General features: G+C 41.7%; 1 protein-coding gene across 1 annotated transcript; it reads right to left on the reverse strand.

Moving 5' to 3' along the window:
- Positions 1–17,422: 17,422 nt before the first annotated feature.
- LOC145397086 (protein FAM200B-like) lies at positions 17,423–17,809 on the reverse strand. Its single transcript, XM_080270292.1, has one exon. The coding sequence runs from the start codon at positions 17,807–17,809 to the stop codon at positions 17,423–17,425; it is 387 nt and encodes a 128-aa protein (XP_080126418.1).
- Between the last annotated feature and the right edge of the window lie 2,746 nt (positions 17,810–20,555).

Consider the following 20,555-nt stretch of genomic DNA (forward strand, 5'->3'; position numbering starts at 1 on the left):
TGTGAGTGTGTTTATGAATAATAAATGACAGAATACCAGAGGCGAACGAGTGCAAATGGGAAGCTCGTACACGCTCGTAATTTTCATTTCTTTAACAGTGTTTTTTTTTTGGTGTATCGATTCAAAACTACTTGAAAATCATAGAATAGTCGTTCTAGTGATAATATCAGGCTGTGGTAATCATATTACGGGGTGTGGGGAAGTGTAAAGTGGAGACTTCATTACCCAACTTCGGAAGTCTCCACAAGTCCTACGGTAGTGACGATGGCTCAACAAACATCCCAGGAAAAAGCTGAAGGTACGTGCCATAAGCATATTCAGTTATAATATTCTAGGTCTAATAACTGATTTTTGGCAAATATTTTTAAAAAGTCAGTTGGAGCGCAAATATTCCCACGTGAGGTGCATGAACCGCCTCCGACATGCCCACGCTTAAGGGGTTAGTCTCCTCCCCATCCTTATATAAACTTGCATTGTTCTAGAATATTCCAGCACATTCTCAACGGGGTCACAGTTAAAACAGTTACCAACTAGGAGACATCAAAACGTGCCAGAGCTCTCCCACACTGCACAACACTCTAAATTATTTAGAATACAAGCGTAAATAACATAATATAACAAACCATCACATAAATAAAACATTATTGAGAAAAAGAGCACAAAAGTTAATGCACACCTTACGAAATAACTATGATCAGAAACATCAGGCTAACTGGCAACTCTGACTCGTACCGGAGCTAGCTACTGTAAACATTGGGAGACTTCTCGACCACCCAACTGGCAAATCTCGCATCTTAACAACATAATACTGGTCTAATGTGTTATTTCTTGTGCGTGTGTGCGAGTGTTCAGACAGACTGTGAAATCAATAAATTCATGAAATACCTAGTACGTTCGTGAAATGAGTGTAAATTGAGTTGGGATAACTTAGGCTAGGTTAATTTAGGCAGCGGTTAGGTTCGGCTAAGACAGTGATTCTCAGACTTTTTAGTGGGTGACCCTATTTGGAATATTTCATGACTTCGCGACCCACGGGGTAAAAAAAATGAGAGAGACAGACAGACAGAGAGTGTGTAACTGGTATATAAACTATCGCAGTTATTATGAAAATGCTAATAGTGTGATAAGGGTAATAACAATTTCAGTTAAGTAAATGAAACACACTGAAAGCATTAGGTTTATTCTATGTCCCCAAAACCCATCAAAATTCCTCTCGTGACCCACTTTTGGGTCGCGACCCATAGTTCGAGAATCATTGCTCTACAGCCTCAATTTTCTCGCTAATTATCTACACATGGTCAACTACATGCTTCAACTGGTTATCTAAATGCTGCCTGTACTCCATCACAATTCCCTCACTAATTGTCTTCAACTGGTCATCTACATGCTGTTTGCATTCTGTCACTATTTCCTCAATAACTGACTTCAACTGGTCATATACGTGTTGTTTACACTCCATCACATTGCTTACCTCATACTTCTGCTGCTCTAGCTTGGCATCTACTTCCTTCTTAAACTGTTGCTGTTCTTCCTTCACTTCAATGAAAGAATGTAGCAGTCCTTGCATTCTCAGCTGTAATTCCCTCTGTTGTTCCTGTGATGCCTCCTGAAGCTGTTCATAACGTTCTTTCTGCTCTTCATTCTGTGCCTGTAATTTTCTTTGATTTAATTCCTGAGCTCTTTCTGTTCCTTGCTTTGAGCCTGTAAATGTTCTTGGAGTTCTTTCTGTCCTTCATTCTGTGCCTGTAGTCTTTCATTCTGTGCTGGTAATTGGACACTTTGTGCTTGTAATTGTTCTTTAATATCTTTCTTTGAAGCTTGTAATAGCCTCTAAATTGCAGCCAGGGTCACCTCCTCCTCCTGCTCAGCTCGGAATCTTGTCTGTACACCACCTTGTTCCATGTCGAAGATCAGACTTACTGCAGCACCTATATTATGCGCACTTCTGACACCAGTGTTACGTTCCCACCCCACATTGCCACAGGCTCCAACAGCAGTAGTACGGTACAGGAAAGACGTTGTCCAGTGAGTTGTTCTTCCTATGGTCAGCCTTCAGGTGTACAATACACTGGTCAGCTCAGGCATCGTAAATAAACACTGGCTTCGTAAGTTCACTGTCTTTATTTTCAAAATAATTACACTGAATGCTTTCCAACTTCACTTCACTATTCTCACAAGCACTGGAGCTATAGAAACTTTACTAACTGCAATCATACGTAATGCTTAACAACACTTCACTGTTTTTTCACAAGTACCAATGATGTACAAACCTCAATAACATTTCACTGTTTGCCTCTGTTTTCACAAGTTATGAAAATATACACACATCACTGACACAGCACTACACTCAAACTGAACTGAAAACCGACTGACTTTGCTCTAGTCTCCTCCCCATCTTTATATAAATTTGCATTGTTCTAGAAAATTCCAGCACACTCTCGACAGGGTAACAGTTAAAACAGTTACCAACTAGGAGACATCAAAACGTGCCAGAGCTCTCCCACACTGCACAACACTCTAAATTATTTAGAATACAAGCATAAATAACATAATATAACAAACCATCACATAAATAAAACATTATTGAGAAAAAGATCACAAAAATTAATGCACACCTTACGAAATAACTACGCTCACAAACAACAGGCTAATTGGCAACTCTGACTCGTACCTGAGCTGGCTACTGTAAACACTGGAAAACTTCTCGACCACCCAACTGGCAAATCTCGCATCTTAACAGTATAATACTGGTATAATGTGTTATTTCTAATGTGTATGTGTGCGTGTGTTCAGACAGACTGTGAAATCAATAAATTCGTGAAATACCTAGTACGTTCGTGAAAGGAATGTAAATTGAGTCGGGATAATTTAGGCTAAGTTAATTTAGGCAGCAGTTAGGTTCGGCTAAGACAGTGGTTCTCAAACTTTTTAGTGGGTGACCCTATTTGGAATATTTCATGACTTCGCGACCCACGGGGTAAAAAAAATAAGAGAGACAGAGAGAGAGAGAGGGAGAGAGAGACAGAGACAGACAGAAAGACAGACAGACAGACAGAGAGTGTGTAACTGGTATATAAACTATCGTAGTTATTATGAAAATGCTAATAGTGTGATAAGTATAATTGCAATTTCAGTTAAGTAAATAAAATACATTGAAAGCATTAGGCCTATTCTATGTCCCTGCGACCCATCAAAATTCCTCTCACGACCCATTTTTGGGTCGCGACCCATAGTTTGAGAATCACTGGGCTAAGATAATCTAGGTTAAATTTAGGTAAGGTTAGGTTAAGTTAATTTAGATGAACGCTAAGCCTATACTTACCTACCTGACATAACTTGCCGTTCATTTTAATTAACCCAACCTAAATTAACGTACTGGGACATTTGTGGTGTGGTGTTATCTACTGGCCATAACATCCTGCACTGTCGGCGATTTATTTGTGAACATGCTTCCCTTAACCCCTACACAGCGGGCTTGTTTACCAATTACTTGCGTGTCCTGCGGGGTTATTTGGGCTCCGACAGACTCTCAAAAAATATTTGCTAAAAATCAGTTATTAGTCCTAGAATAATAAAATTAAATATGCTTATAGCACATACCTTCAGCTTTCTCCTGGAATGATTGTTGAGCCTTCGTCAGTTTCCGTAGGACTTGTGGAGACCTCTGAAGTAGGGTAACTAAGTCTCCACTTTACACTTCCCGACAACCCGTTATATGATTACCACAGCCAGATACAAACACTATAAACACTATTCTACCATTTTCAAGTAGTTTGGGATCCATACTAAAAAAAAAACAGTGTGAAAACAATGGAAATTACGAGCGCGTCTGATCGCCGCACTTGCGCTAGTTCGCTCTAGGCACTCTATCATTTATTATTCATAAAACCCCTCACACTTTATATTTCTATTACTATATCACACTTATATATATCTGGAGTCTTTCTCCATAAGTTTCCTTCAGTCGTATTATTTTATTGTCACTGAAGTCATTCTATTTTTCAGTCAGTAAAATACGTAGAGAGCCACGGATTCACTCTCACTGTTATAACATAAATTATTTGTACTCATATTCTTATATTACTAATTACTTACATTACTATTTACATTTTCTATTCTATTTTCAATATTTACCCTTCTATTTTACTTACAATATGTTATTCACTCTCACTTTCAGTAAGATGAAACTATAATACACTGTTCAATCATATGAACTGAACATCCATTGCTTTCACCTGCTATTTACACATTATTTACACATTATTTCCAAATAATTCTGCTTCCACACTTGCACTATTAGAACTGCTTCTGGCTGTGATAATCGAAGAAGCAGGGGAACCTGGCATTCAGCGCACTGCCAAGAGGTGCGTTTATGCTCAGGTGTGCGGCGTGTGGTATGCGCACATACCTGACACCTGCGAATCGCAGCCTTCCTTTTCCCTGTGGCAGGCATTAGTTCAAGTCTGTGCCGATCCATATACGCCCTCTGCTCAAGTCGGTCGGGAAGTGTAACTGGATGGCGCCTTGGAGTCGCTGCTTGCACCTTACCATATTTTTCCAGCAGCTGCTGGACACAAGTCCTGGCGAACAACCTCAGGGAGAAGGACTTGGGTGGCTTTACCTTCATCTTGTACAGGATGAAGGCGTTCAGCATCGTCATATCTATGAGATGCAGAAAAACTTTCCTGTACCACCTAGTATTCTTCCTGAGGCAGTCGATCTCACCAATCATCATGTCGGACTTGTCCACCAGCCGCATGTTTATATTATAGTCCAACACAGCATCAGGTTTCATCACAGGTTCGCCTGTCCTACGGTCGACCTTCCCACTGTCTCTCATCTCCCCCTTATGTACGGTGGTGAGCATGTGCACGACTCTCTTGTCATGCCACCGTATTGCCGGCATCTTCTCAGACTTGCGTAGGTGCACATCTCCTCGCTGCAAGAGTTTCCCGCCTCTGGGAATTTGGGGAAGTTGGCACGACATTACTTTTCACAGTGCACAGGAGCCAATGCCATGCTCAGAAAGGTATTTGGCAAGTTTCGGTGCTGTATAGTAGTTGTCTGTATACAGCACATGATTCCCACCAAAATACTTTTCTAGGAGCACTTTCACTACACAGCCTGAGAAGCCAAGGGGTGTGTTTTATCGAGATCGACAGTGCTGGCTGAATATATGACGAAGTCAAGGATGTACCCCGTCTTACAGTCGCACAGTACAAAGAACTTAATTCCAAAGCGATGGCGTTTGCTTGGAATGTACTGGACAAACCGAAGACGTCCTCTGAACAGAACCAAGGACTCATGAATGACAACCTTCTGAAATGGGTGGAAGAATGACATGAACTTATCCTTCATTCTGTTCAGAATCTCCCAGATCTTCCAGAGTGGGTCGGTTTGGGAAGGTACATCATTATCGGCAAAGTGCAGGTTTCCCATGATGTTCCGGAAGCGATCTCTGGCCATGTACTTGTTGAAGGTCGGTGAGGGTAGTAAGGGGTCCATGGACCAGTATTCTTCCAACTCATGCTTCTTGGAGTGTGGCATAAGAAGCACGAGGGCAAAGAACACATACAGCTCCTGCACTCCCAGCATGGTCCACTGTTGCATCTTGGCTGCACCTGTACCACTAGCAGCACGTTGTGATTCGAACCTGTTGGTCTCATCACATATGTGCTGCATGACTTCGTCATCTAGGAAGGCCAAAAGGTAGTCAACACACTCAGCATTTTTGTCCATAGTGAAGGCAGGCTGAACTCCTGACGAGCTCTCATCGAAAACTAGGTTTTCGGGGACAAAATCTGACCCTTCCGTCCACGCGAAGACGTCCAGGATTCCCTGGCGTGGCGGTGGAGGGATGGTGGTGGTGGTGGTGGTGGAGGTTGGCTGAGAGGGAGGCTTATCTCGGTCAAGGTCACTCGCACTGACCCTAGGTTGCCGTACAGCACTAGCAGCCCTTACCCTACTAGCTACACTACTTCTCACTCTCTTAGATCTACCTCTACCTCTACGGCCGGCCTTCACTGTTGATGCTGGTGGTGACTCCGACGACGAAGACTCCGGAGATAACTCAGCCGACGATGATGACGAGATGAGTAAAGCGGGGCTTGGGGAACGGGGAGGTGAATGCTCTTGTGACTCATGGCGGGCTGGGTCACGTGGGGGCATTGTTCTAGGGATAACACACCGCCTTTTCACTCCCTTCCCAAATTCTTTTCCTTCCTGCACTAAAGGCTCCTTTCCCTTGGAGCTAGACACAGATTCACTGGTAGGAGCACTTGTTGTCGCTGTTTCTTCCACGATAACTTCACCCAGCTCATCACACGATTCACCGGAATCGTCAAAATCGCTGTCTATTATTATCATCGACAATTCAGCAAGTTCTTGTGCCACTGCAGAGTCACTGAGGCCTTTCCTGCTTGCCTCAACACTTTTCTTGGAGGTAGAGGTCACGAGGCCCTTTGCAATGGGCGCAGAAGCGGCAGGAATGGCGGGGCGCGAGTGCGACATGTCTCTGCAGTGGAGGACAAGGAACTAAATGCCGTGGCTTATCTGAGAAGGGAAGGGTTGACATTGACACTTTAGGCTGACTGCTGCTAACTTACAGGCTAATTTTTTATAGGTAGAAAATCTCGGCAATAAATTAAGAAATAGGTAGTTCCAGGTGAATGTAAATGTCAATTAGGATTCTCCCTTCCTTTCTGATATATATTTTTATTACAGACATCGATTACAAGGCATAAATCAAAGGGGAAATTACCGTGGTAATGTAGCGAATGAATGCACGTGAGGTTTTGTCAGGTGATAATTAGGCAATTTCTGGAGTATAACACAATCACTTACCTGTTTTTTTTTTTTGGTATATATTATTGGGTAAAAATATTGGGCATAGGGCTTATTTCAATGGATGAAATCTCTGGAAAAAGAAGGGGGAAATTTCCGTAGCGCAGCGCGGCGTGGGAGGTGAGAGGAGGGGGTAATGGAGGGCAGGTAGGGAGGGGAGTCACGAAGGGTGTAAATTATCTGAGAAGGGAAGGGTTGACAATGACACTTTAGGCTTACTGCTGCTAACTTACATGCTAATTTTTTATAGGTAGAAAATCTCGGCAATAAATAAAGAAATAGATAGTTCCAGGTGAATGTAAATGTCAATTAGGATTCTCCCTTCCTTTCTGATATATTTTTTTATTACAGACATCGATTACAAGGCATAAATCAAAGGGGAAATTACCGTGGTAATGTAGCGAATGAATGCACGTGAGGTGTTGTCAGGTGATAATTAGGCAATTTCTGGAGTATAACGCTATCACTTACCTTTTTTTTTTTGGTATATATTATTGGGTAAAAATATAGGGCATAGGGCTTATTTCAATGGATGAAATCTGTGGAAAGAGAAGGGGGAAATTTCCGTAAAAAGCGCGGCGTGGGAGGTGAGAGGAGAGGGTAATGGAGGGCAGGTAGGGAGGGGAGTCAGGAAGGGGATAAAATAGCTAAAATGTCAACAATGGATGGGAGTACAGATGAGATTTGGAGTGCTGACTAGTGTTGGACATTGGCAGGACTGATATATGATACAAGCCACCACTTGAGAGCCCGGGATAATTCAAAATAACACAGAATCACAAAAGTGACGCCCCGCGGTATGATCCATTGTAGCCGAGCGTCACGAAAGTGACGCCCCGCGGTTAAGGGGTTAAATACTGCAGCGCAGCAGACATCCCTTCACCTTTCACACCATCTTCGGTGATGGGGAGCTCATTATGATTAATAAACTGATGGCTTTCATGAGGGAGACTGGTTTGGTCAGAGTAGTGTAACCATTTTACTATGTTGGTTATTTCTTTTCCGAGTGAACATTTGTATATTTTGTATGATTTAATTAGGGTTGACAGTTGATTTATTTGGAACAGTTCCTGCTTATGACGGTTTTGTTTCTTATACTGATGTCCCCAATATTTAAATATGTGCCTCGCCTGACAGATTCCCGTTGATGAGTGCAAATGTGTAATACAAAGAGGTACTGGTTACATACAGTTGAATGGGTTCAATTGGGTGATGTAATTCTATTTTTGTACTGTACATGTCTTAATGTTTTGTATCCGTTTTTATTTATTTTTTTTTAGTTTTCTTAATTGTTGATGTATATGAAACAGCTCTTGACTTGCTTGGTTCTCCTTCAAATATTGCTGTTCCGTATAGTAATGCCTGTGCCTCGCCTGAGAGTCAGCAGGTGATGAGAAGGAGTGTATTATAGAGAAACATTACATATTTGCAGTCGCTTGTGTTCTGTCGGTTGAGGTATTTTACCCATTAGTGTAAGCACATTGGCTCTTTAGTTTGGTTTAGGTATTTGCATTTTTAGACCTTTCTATAGGGTGGCGATTTGTCCGGTGGGTTTATTGGTGTTACGATTTTTGGTTAGGTGTTTTTTCTGTATGAATTAGTGAATAACCTTCTCTCAATATATGGCAATATTTTGGTAATGGACATGCAGCTCATCCTTAACCATGTCAAAAATCTTTCCTCAAGGCGACTGGGACGATGTACAGTATCACAGTCGTCAAGGAGTGGCTTGAACGTTAGAATATTCAGTCTAGTCCACTGACCTTGCCCCCAAAGATTTAATGATTGCTTTCTGAGGAAGAGACTCGACCGTAGATCATGAGGAACGTTTCGAGTCTCTGCGAGTTCCACAATTGACTTTGCAAGTAATTCAGCCTGCTGTGTCGTAAACACGACAATGACCAGTCACCCAGATCAGTGTGAAGGACTTGTTGCATGAATGCAGTTTACTAATAATGCGGCCCTGCATCTCATGAGAATCAGCAGTGCAAGAAATAAGTCCCCAAATGTTTGATGTAGCGTCTGAATAAATGACAAATGAGTCATAACGAGAATTTAGAGCATATTCTATGGTTTTGCTAGTGGCAAAAAGTTCAAAGGTAAGCACAGATGTATAAGTCGGCAACTAAAACTTGAGGACATATTCAATCACAAATTAGCACCACACCTTCACTCGTCTTGAAGTCATCGGTACACATTTGGTGGAACATCATCAGGTGTCATGCCTGATGATGTTATCAATCAAGTAATGGACCTCCGACCCCGGAGCCTTTGTCTTCGATGCAGGGAGCCATGAAAAATCAACACTGAAGTTGGGTGGCTTCCAAGGCAGTATATTTTTAAACAACTAACCACAGTCATTCATGTTCACACCAAGCTTCTGAGTCAGTACGTGGAGGTGAGTGGCAAGTGGCAGACGAACACCCCACCTGGGATGTAGGTGTTGATGCAGGGGGGGTAGAGGCCACATTGCCTATATCACTATTTGGAAGGGTTCATATGCTGTTTGAGAAAAGAAGGTGATCCTGACGAATATAAAGGAGAGGTACAGTCGAAGAAACAATTATCTTCCCACATCTATCTGAAGAAATTATACAACTGGCGATATATCAGTGCGTGTTTCAAATGCTTCGATTTTTCCGCTATGCATTCGTCACACTTTGGGAAAATACTTGTGTCTGTGCCTGTGCATTCAACTCACCTCCACTTCCATTATGAGCTACACCTGTACACTTTAAGGCTCCGAGAAACATGTGCAAACATTTATTCTGTTTCACATCCAACCTCCTCAGCGTGGCATCAGGTGCTGACCTATGCACCTGAGAGCTGTAGTCCAGCTTAAATACAATTAAGGTCTTAAACACCCTCAATAGTATTTCCGTCTGCTTCCCAAGTAGTAATCGCTAGGTACTTAAGGACATTAAATGGTTTATCACAACGAAGAAGAAAATCATTAAAATGAAATTTAAAGCTTAATCATCAGTCAATATGTATGCCCAGAAAAAAGGTATTGGCTGCTTATCCAAAGTCAAATGCAAGACAGGGACGTTATGGGTGATAAAACAAGAGCAGCACACTTTAGAACTGAAAACTTAAGTCCCCACTGTAAGGCCCACGGAGTCAAGGTCTAATTGAATCTGCCTAGCCAAATGTTGCACATTACAGAAGGAGCGTCACATTGTACAGCTGTCAGCATGGTGTAAGTATTTAAGATTCCTCGGGATGGGAGCTGATGACAATATCATTAATCGTAATATTAAACAAAGTAGGGCTAAGCACGTTGCCCTTAGGCACTCCGTTTTAATGGGTAAAAACATCTACTATTATGTAATGGGACAGATTCCTAGAGAAAGTTCTGTCCCTCTGTAATCTGAAAAGAAGAATGGGCACATTAATTTTTAAGTCAATATTGTAGAGCTTCATTTGTATACAGTGTCACCACGTCATGTCATAGACTTTATGGATGTCCAAGAACACTTCTGTCATGGGATCTTTATTGACAGATGCTTACAATACACAATGCTCCAAATTCATTAAATGATATAGTAAAATAATTTTATGGAAGCCACATGCCGATCATTTAACGAATTTTTCAAAACTAAAACAAAAAGAGGCCTATTATTAACCATCCTTTCCACGACTTTACATAGACAAAAAGTCAACACAAGAGGAAGAAATGAAGTAGGATTCATAAAACGACCTACATAAAGTGCCATGCGTTTGGGTAACAGTAACGATGCCCAAAGCTCACTGTAAAATCCTAGCAGCATAATCAGGGTTTCTGATCAAGATGCTTGCTCATACCTATGTGATTGTACTGTATCTGGTCCGGGAGTGGTGTCTATAGGATTTTAGGGCAAAGAGGTTCAGATGTTGGAGTGGCCCTAATGAGAGAGAACAGTGTTTAGAAACTCTCTGTACTGTTGTTTGCAGATGATACTGTGTTGTTAAGTGAAGACGAAAGGGAGCTGCAAGGCTCGGTGGATGAGTTTGGGAGAGTGTGTCAGAAACGAAATCTAAAGGTAAATGTAGAGAAGAGTAAAGCTGTGGTCTTCGAGAAAAGTGAAGTCAGTGAATGTACAGTGAGGTTGGATGAGGAGGAAATGGAAAATGTGGGTACGTTTAAGTGCTTGGGTAGTGTGATGAGTAGGGATGGAAGTTTGGAGGGTGAAGTGCTTGAAAGGGTTCAACAAGGAAGAAAGGTTGCTTGTTCCTTGAAAGCAGTTATAAGAAACAGGGAAGTGAGCATGGAAGTGAAAAAGTTACTACATGACAGTATTGTGAGACCAACTCTAACGTATGGAAGCGAACCTTGGACCTTGCTGGAGGGACACAAGTCAAGAGTGAGAGCAGTGGAAATGAGTTATTTGAGACAGACGAGGAGAGTGTGAGTGAAGTGGAGGGGGAAAGAGGGAGGGGGAGGCCAAGGATGAGATATACTGACTGAGTGGAGAGGTATATGAGAGAGGAGTGTGTGAGTTGGGAGCAGGACAGTGAAATGGCAGGGGACAGGGCGACATGGAGGCGATTTGTTTGTGGCCACCCCGTCTGGGATTAAGGCGACTGGTAATAGATAGATAGATTGAGGTTCAGTCATGCTGGGTTGACGCTGTCTGCTGGAGACTATATTGATGAGCCCATGGGACCTAGCTATCAGTCTCCTTCCTGGTCTGCAGTACCTTTTGTCCGAATAATAAATGTATTATTTACTATGTTGGCATGAACTGATTTCCATTGATCAACTGCTCAACTGCAAAACCGGAGTATACTGTTATGTGAAGGTGGTTGTTTTACTGAGTTGCATACTTGGACTATTGTGTGCTTGTATTATTGAATGATATCATTGTTGTGAGAATGAGTATGTTGTGTGTTAGTGGCATGTGTATTGAGTTAACTTATTTTGTTTATTTGTAATATATTTATATTTACCCTCTCGCGCACCATAAGTTTCAGTAAGTTTTCCGGCGCACGACTTTTTTTGCGAAGCCGCCCGGCCCGGCTGCTCGCGCGCGGCAAATAACATGTATTCTCTCCTTATTTCCGCTACCCAAACATCAATATACTGCCATGAAACCTATGTCATCTTATTCATCGATGTTTGTTCTAGCTGATAAGCACCACAAAAAAACAGGAAAACACGAATAAAACAACATTAGGCGGCCGTGAATAAAATTTCGCTACTTCACGTTCACTTCCCAACATCACCATTCGAGTGTTTTCCATCATACAGGAAAATGTTATTATAAGTTTTGATAGAGAATTTCATCAGCTTTCTAAAGAGAGAAATCCGGTGTTAATATGATTTGTAGTTTTCGAGAAAGTAGCCAAAAACCGAAAGCCATTTTTGAAAAAAAATCAAGGAGCTCTAACATGGAAATTTTCTCGCAGATGTTGTGTTTTTATTGCATAATATTATGAAGAATTTCACCAGCTTTCGAATGAGCACCTCTTGGTTCCCATACGCCTCATATTTCTCGAGTAAATCGCCAAAAACGACTGGGAACTCACGTCCGTACATCACTTTCTTGATGTGCGCACAGCATATGCAATATTCCCGCCTATGTAACAACGAATTCTTATCATAGATATTACATTGTTATGTCGTGTACATACGTAGAATTTACTGCTCTTTATCATGGTTCTTATAGGAAATCGAAACGTCCAATAATTTTCGAGTAATTGGCCAACAAAGTGAGATTACTCCTCCGAGCACTTTCGACCTTACCGAAAGTCTGTTCCCCCAACTTTTCCAACAGAAAATGCTCCCAGAGGCTTATATTCTGCAAATGAACATACGTAGAATTTACTGCTCTTTATCATGGTTCTTACGGGAAATCGATACGTTCAATAATTTTGGAGTAATTGGACGACAAACGTAGAATACTCTTCCTCACCAGCACGCGAGATAAAAAACACTCTTTCCTTACCTCACCCAGGGCTACATATTTTCGCTCGTTACGTTTTATTATTTTCTTCTTTTACTCAAAGTATACACGTAAAATATAAGGTTTTTGATAATGCTGTCAGAAACTCGACATGACCACTAGTCTTTTTGCTAGGTTCTGACAAACCTGAACTTTCTTGCATCTCATATGTGTGTATGTAAAAAACATTATTTATTTGTGTAAAAAATATTGACCTATAGAAATAGGTCAATATGCAGATCAACAAAATACGGATAACTCACTTCCTCCAGAGGTGTTGAGATGCTGGCAGTAGCTTGAAGATGAGGAGTTATGTAGTGTGTGAGCGTGTGTGTGTGTGGGTGAGCGTGTGCATGTGTGGGTGAGCGTGTGCGTGTGGGTGAGCGTGTGCATGTGGGTGAGGGTGTGGGTGTGGGTGTGGGTAAGTGTGTGTGTGTGTGTGTCTGTGGCTGCGGCATATTTTCTTCTTTCCTTGCGATACATTTGCCTAAAACACATGCGATCCACACAATAGATTTCTCCACGAACATTCGCTGCACGACATACATATGTATATGTGGCTGTGGCATATTTCTTGTCTCTGGCACTTGCATTTTGTTTTAACTAAGTCAGTGAAAACATGAAATATTTCTCTGTGAACACTCGCTGTGACTCTATTGTATTGGCACACACCACACTCCTTCACGAACACCCGCAGCATGTTTGACGTATATTTCACACAATTCCATATGCATTTTCACTATCAGAATCACAATAATTCCATCACTAAACACCTCTAATTCTTCCTTCCCGACTATAAAAACTGTACGTGATGCCTGCCCCATTCCACACTATGGTTCCATAATTTCACCAAGCCAGCCACAATATCTTTCACACAAAATACACTTTAGGCATTGGCTTCATTATATACGTATTTGTAATCACGCCATGGGCCTTGGGGAGGGCGAGACGAGAAACCCCGCAACAGTGAACACGCATATCGGCTCGTAAGCCTAACGCTTCATAACGGACACAATTCCTTTTCGTGACATATATCTATGTTCCATCGACAATATCACATACAAATATGCTCACAAATATTGCATTATCACACTGAGTCCATAGAGGCTTCGGCTCAGGCAGGAGGGGGAGAATTAGTAGGAGTTTAAAGGGACTGAAGACACAACACAATCCTCCGTCTGGCTGCTTGGAAGAGACTGAGGTATATCGCTACATGCTGGGCCCAGTGAGGCAGCTCAGTGTTGCCAATGCCTTACCATTGGAAAGAGTAGTAGTCGCTACAATGTGTCAATATTTGACGCGATTTCGCCAGAAACTTTTTTTTTTGTGCTTAGAAACGCAATTCGAGTGACTGATTATCTTGAAATCAACCCCCATGAAACGCGAATCGCATGACTGGGCCTGATAGGGTTTATAAGGTGAATTTCCTGTTATTTCTTTGATATAGGATGAAACCAGAGAATATCAAATGAGCAGATTATCACTTTTGCCATGAAACATTCATTTTTATGACATCCTGTAACCATACACCTCCACATGTCACCATTTTGGCGCTAACACCCATCATCCATTCTAGGGTTGTCTTATACAGGACTGGTGTATTAGTATTTATGAGGGTGTTCTTACGACATGCTTGCAGGTCTTATGGTAGATCAAGGAAGTTTGTTATTTAACGAAATTTTATACTCGTATGCTATTCCTTGCCCCATATGGGAATCGAACTTGCATCCTATGGAACCTGCGACCACTTCTCTGCCGACTTGACCACCGGTTCCACCATTTAGTCCTAGTAAACTGGCAATATTCAATGGTCCACCAAGTTCTCTCGTCTGTTCCTCTTCCTCCGTCTACAGAAGCAGTTCTTAACCTTTTTACTACCACGCCTCCTCTAGCAATTGGTCCTTTCCTCCAGGCCCCCCTCACATCCTCAACCAACTTGAGAACATTCCCTCCCAGATTTTAACCTGCCCCATCCCGACCACTTTTCCACCACTGACTCCCCCCAATCCCGACATTTTAGGATTTTTTTTTTTTTTTTGCTCAAACCTTAGCTTTTGGTGAGAAACATCGAAAGTTCATAGAGAAATCGCTCATCTGAGGTTTAAAATACTCATTACAGGTAGGAGTACCTGCTTACCTTACTGGGTTTTCCATCAGGCTGGCACCAAAGAAAACGAGTTCTATGGGAGGACCACTCATAAACGGTATTTATTTATTTACTTGGCACGAATTTATATGTAGTACAAGAGTATATTGGTTTTCAAGCAGTAATATAGGCATTATAAGCATTGTTTCACTCACTAATACCTGACCTTTTTTTGCCACATTACCTGATCATCATTTCTAACTGTTTCTTCCTCTAATGCTATGTAAAGTTTGTCCTCCACATTGTCATTGATCGGGGAATCACTCTGGCCCTGAATTTCGTACCGTGGCATGACATGGCTATACTGGCCAGGTCACTGATAACAGGTGAATTGCTGAGACAATGGCATGCAGGGGGGGGGAGGAGGTCATGCTGGGTAAGGCATTGTCCCTGCCTGGCATCTTGTTGAGGAAGGTGTCACGTGTATACGTACCAAAAATGACTAGCGAAAATTGAAAATTGTGCAAATTAGGGACCTTGCAATTTTTTCGCATTTATGTACGTCAACGTGATTGGCAATGACAAAACGTGTGGACGTTAAAGAACGTCGACAGGATGCCGCGGGTTAAAAACTGAAAAGAAATGATGTGTTTAATCTTTTTATTGAACATGAATTCTGTGTATAAAACCAGCATAATTAATGAAGTTACTTTCTTACAGATTTAGTGAGATATTTGACACTGCTTCTTAGCTACCAGATCTTGAATGCGTGGTCGGATCCCAGAGAGTGCACAACTTAAGCCCCCTTCAACATTCAGCCGGTTCTTTACTTGGTCTTGACAGCAATGAGCATAGGAAATGCAGCTTCCTAAAGATACGTAGATCCAAACATTGTCAGAATCCAAAGTGCTTGATGTGAGATCAAAGGATAAACACGAAGTTACTTGACCCAGAACGTCTCAAGATCCTGTTCTTTGAAGTCTTCCTCAGCTGAGGAGTTGAGCTTTAACTCAAGAAACTCTTCTTGCACTTCATCTGAAACATCAGCTACTTCACACTGAAAAAGGTTCCTGATGAAAATCCAGGCTTCAAGCTTCTCATCAATATCTGGGAAGTACAGGGTGACCCAGAAAAAAAACCCTCATTTATAGGTAAATGAAGAAAAAATATGGTTAAAGATAATCAAAATAATATTTGCACAAATGAAACTTCATTCAATAGTTTTTATTTATCATATTTTAAAGATGACATCTTTCAAATGGTGGCTGTCATTGTCTATACACACTTGGAGGCAATTTCTGAAGGCTGCCATGGCTCGACGGGTCATGTTGGGTGGAACAGCGGCTATCTCCTGCTCAGTAGCAACCTTAAGGGCTTCAAGAGTTTGGGGTCGATGAGTATACACTCGTGATTTAAGGTAGCCCCATAATGAAAATCACAAGGAGCAAGGTCAGGGGAATGGGCAAGCCCTCCAACATCGCCACGCAACAAGATCACCCGATCCGGAAACATTTCCCTCAGCACTTGCAATGATCTTCGAGCTGTGTGTGTGCTGTAGCTCCATCTTCCTGAAACCACACATCATGTTCTTCAAGCTCAAGGTGTTCGATTTGTGGCCTTAGAAAGTTTTTAAGCATATCATTGTAACGGTCAGAAGTTATCGTAACAGTTACACCACCCTTTTTCAAAGAAATAAGGACCCACGATGCCAACATTGGCAGCAGTGCACCACACAGTCACTTGATCAGAGTGTAGCGGTCTTTTGTGTAGCATGCGAGGGTTGTCTTCAGACCAATAGTGAAAATTTTTTTGTTTACAGAGCCACTCAAATGAAAATTAGTTTCGTCACTGCACAAGAGAGCAGCATCTTCCGGAATACATTGAAGAATGTTCTCGCATAATTCCCTGCACCATATCCAGTCTCTCATATTGAGTTCTTGAACAACCATCATTTTGTATGGATGGAAGTGAAGGTCTTTGGGTAAGATTCACCTTGCAGTTTCCCGAGATATCCCTACAGCTAAAGCATGCTTCCGCGCAGAATGTCTCGGAGACTGCGCAACAGATTGCCTTAATGCTTCAATATTCTCAGGTGCACGAGTGCTCCTAGGTCGACCAGATGATTTTCTTTTTAAAGGTGAGCCTGTTACCCTGAAGTTCTCAACCCACTGCAAGATGGTTTTCCGATCTGGAATGTTTCGGTTCCGTGGAATACTGAAACGATTTCGAAAGGCCCTCTGCATGGCAATCACGGAATGGTTGTTTATGAAGAACGCTTCGACACTGAATGCATGGTGTGCTCTCGACCATGCCATGTTGGCAACTGAGGACGGTTGGGGTTGGGCTACCAACAGACCCTAGCCCCACCCCTCCCGCCTCACTACTGTCAGTGCTACAGCCTTTCGAAATGTGGGAGTTTTTTGGGGGGTCACCCTGTATCTGATGAATTCTGCCCTCAGGTTAGTCAGATGAGTGATTGTTTCTTTAACTCAGAATCAAGGTAACTGTCAGTGAGGACAGAATCCAAGTTACTAAAACTGGCTGTATTTCCATCCTGAATTCGACATTTTCAGAGGTCCAGTTTGGCCATGAAGTCTCGAATGGTGCAGTGGTGCATGATGATGTTGATGTTTTTCCCTTGTAGTTTAAGGGTGATTGCATTCAGCGCTTCGAAGATGTCCACCAGGTAAGCTAGAGACAGCAGAAAGCCTTCGGACTGGAATTTGTCATGGAGATCTGCCTTCTGCTGTGATTCTAGAAATGTTGCTACTTCTTGTAGTTCATAAAGCTGTCCAAGCATGTTTCCCTTTGAAAGCCATCGTACATTTGTGTGAAAAAGCAAGGCATGATGTTTAGATTCCATATCCTTACACAGCAGTTTGAAGAGACGACTGTTTAAGGCTCCAGTTTTGATAAAGTTGACTACCTTGATAGCCACGTTCAGGACATCCCTCATTTCAGCAGTTAGAGTTCTGGATGGTAAGACTTCACGATGAAGTATGCAGTGTGTACCAACAACAGATGGACTTCTTTCTTTCACCCTTGTTATGAATCCATACTGCAGACCAAACATGGCTGGAGCTCCATCAGTACACACCCCTACCAGCGAGTCCCAGGAGAGTTGATTTTCCTGAAAGAAGTTTGATATCATGTAAAAATTGCTGCTGCTGTTGTATAACTTTCAATGGGGTGGCAGATCATTTCCTCTTTTACATGGTTGCCTGACAAGAAACGAGCATACATCAGTAGCTGAGAACGCTGAGCGATGTCAGTCGTTTCGTCACACTGGATGGCAAATACGGGAGAAGCTCTTACTTCGTCAAGAATTAGATCTTTGATGTCTTTAGATTTTCATCGATTCTTCCCTTGACGCTATAGTTTGATAAAGAAATTTGGGAAAACTTGTTTGCACTATCTTTTCCCAGAATAAGTTCTGCTGCATGCAGTAGACTTGGTTTTATGAGAGACTCCTCGACGTTATGGCTCTTCTTTCACTTTGCAGTCAACAAGGCGATCTCATAGGAAGCCTCAACAACCTTTGAAGTTTGTTGCCGAAATGCCCCAGTGCCATCCATCTTAGCTTTCTTCAAGGATTGTCTTTTTGTTTCAAAGAATGCCTTGGGCTTGTCAGCTAGAGCAGGATCTGTTGTCTTCAAGTGGTGTTCCAAGCATGAGGGTCGCATTCCATCATTGCTCAGAGTTTTGTAACATATCACACACTAGGGGACCTCTGTGTCACCCTTTTGGAGGGACACGAATCCAAATCGAATATAATTTAAGATACTTCCGCTTCTTTTACACTCTTTGGGAATTATCTGATGTGCAGTGGACAATGCAAATCTGTGAGCAAAACATAAGGCACGTGTAAGCTAAGATAAACATCACCGTATGATCATAAATGCCAGAACATGATCATTAAGAAACACATGATCATAAACACCAGAACATGATGATAATCACAACCATATGATCAACAGCAAACACATGATCATAAACTCTACATGATCATAAACACCATCACATGATCAACCCTGGAACACATTCGAGGACACTATTGTGACCCATGCTAACTTTGGCCACATGGCCCTTGCCACCCAAGTGGGTGGTGTTCACAGTAGCTTCATTAAATGATGAACTGTGTCAGATGAAGGTAGTTGGTGCGTGCTCCTTGGCTAGGTTTTTCGTATAACACAGGTGTTGGCTACAAAAGTGCCCACGAATGTGTTACAGTACTAGACATTTTTAGTGCTTGGAAAATATTGATGTTTTGCTGCCAGGAGACTGGGAGTCGGCTTGCTACGCCCCCCCCCCCCCACTGCCCATTGGTCAACGGACATCGGGATCCATCCATTACAATCATGCAACTAAATTATTTTAATAGTTGTCTTTAGTTACCCATGGAGAAATACACAATTTGTTTTTTTAGTTTTTCTTTTCTTCAGACGGTAGTGTTAAGATTAGATTTTAAGTCCATACCTTGTAAACAACTCAGGTATTTCTTTTTATAATTTCCAAAAACTGGTAAACAATAGTGACCACGAATGTGGTAAAAAAATCGAATGTTTACCATGGTTAACAAACATCATGTGATGATAAACAACACCTGATTATTAACCCTCTCACGCACGATAAGTTTTGGTAAGTTTCTGGCACACGATTATATCTGCCTGGCCTCCTGGCCCGGCAGCCCGCGCACGGCAAATAACAGGTATTCTCGCCTTATTTTTGCCATCCAAACATCAATATATTGCCATGAAACCAATGTCATCTTATTCGCCGATGTTTGTTCTAGCTGATAAGCACCACAAAAAGCAAGAAAACTCGAATAAAACAACATTAGCCGGCCATGAATAAACATTTTGCCCTGTCAATTTCACTTTTCAGCATCATCATTCGAATGATTTCCATCATACAGAAAATGTTATTTGAAGTTTTGATAAAGAATTTCATCAGCTTTCTAAAGAGACAAATCCGGTTGTGATAGGATTTGTAATGTTCGAGAAAATAGCCAAAAACTGAAAGTCATTCTTGAAAAAATCAATGAGCTCTCATTCTGAACTTTTCTCTCACATCTTATGTTTTTATTGCATAATATTATGCAGAATTTCACAAGCTTTCGAATGAGCACCAGTTGGTTTCGATACGCCTCATAGTTTTTGAGTAAATCACCAAAAACGACCGGGAACTCACGTTCGTGAGTCACTTTCGTGATGCATGCACAGCATTTGCTATATTCCCTCCCACGTAACAACGAATTCTTATCATAGATGTTACATTGTTATGTCTTGTACATAAGTAGAATTTACTGCTCTTTATCATGGTTCTTACAGGATATCGATTCGTCCAATACTTTTCGAGTAATTTTCCGACAAACTGAAATTACTCCTCCGAGTGCTTCGACTTTACTGCTAGCAAGGAAAAGAACAAAGTCTGTTCCTCCAACTTTTCCAACAGAAAATGCTCCCAAAGGCTTATATTCTGCAAATGAACATACGTAGAATTTACTGCTCTTTATCATGGTTCTTACAGGAAATCGATACGTCCAATAGTTTTCGAGTAATTGGCTGCCAATGTGAGATTATTCCTCCGAGTGCTTTTGATTTTTACAGGAAGCAAGGAAAAAAACGAAGTCTGTTCCCCCGCCTTTTCCTACCAAAAATGCTCCCAAAGGCTTATATTCTGGTAATGAACATGTGTAGAAT

The sequence above is a fragment of the Coenobita brevimanus genome, chromosome 40 (assembly GCF_032717465.1).
Source record: "Coenobita brevimanus isolate Jiangsu-jjx chromosome 40, ASM3271746v2, whole genome shotgun sequence".
Lineage (NCBI taxonomy): Eukaryota > Metazoa > Arthropoda > Malacostraca > Decapoda > Coenobitidae > Coenobita > Coenobita brevimanus.

Excerpts from the sequence above, each read along its gene's own strand:
- LOC145397086 (XM_080270292.1), bottom strand. The coding sequence starts at position 17,809 with ATGAGGGATGTCCTGAACGTGGCTATCAAGGTAGTCAACTTTATCAAA.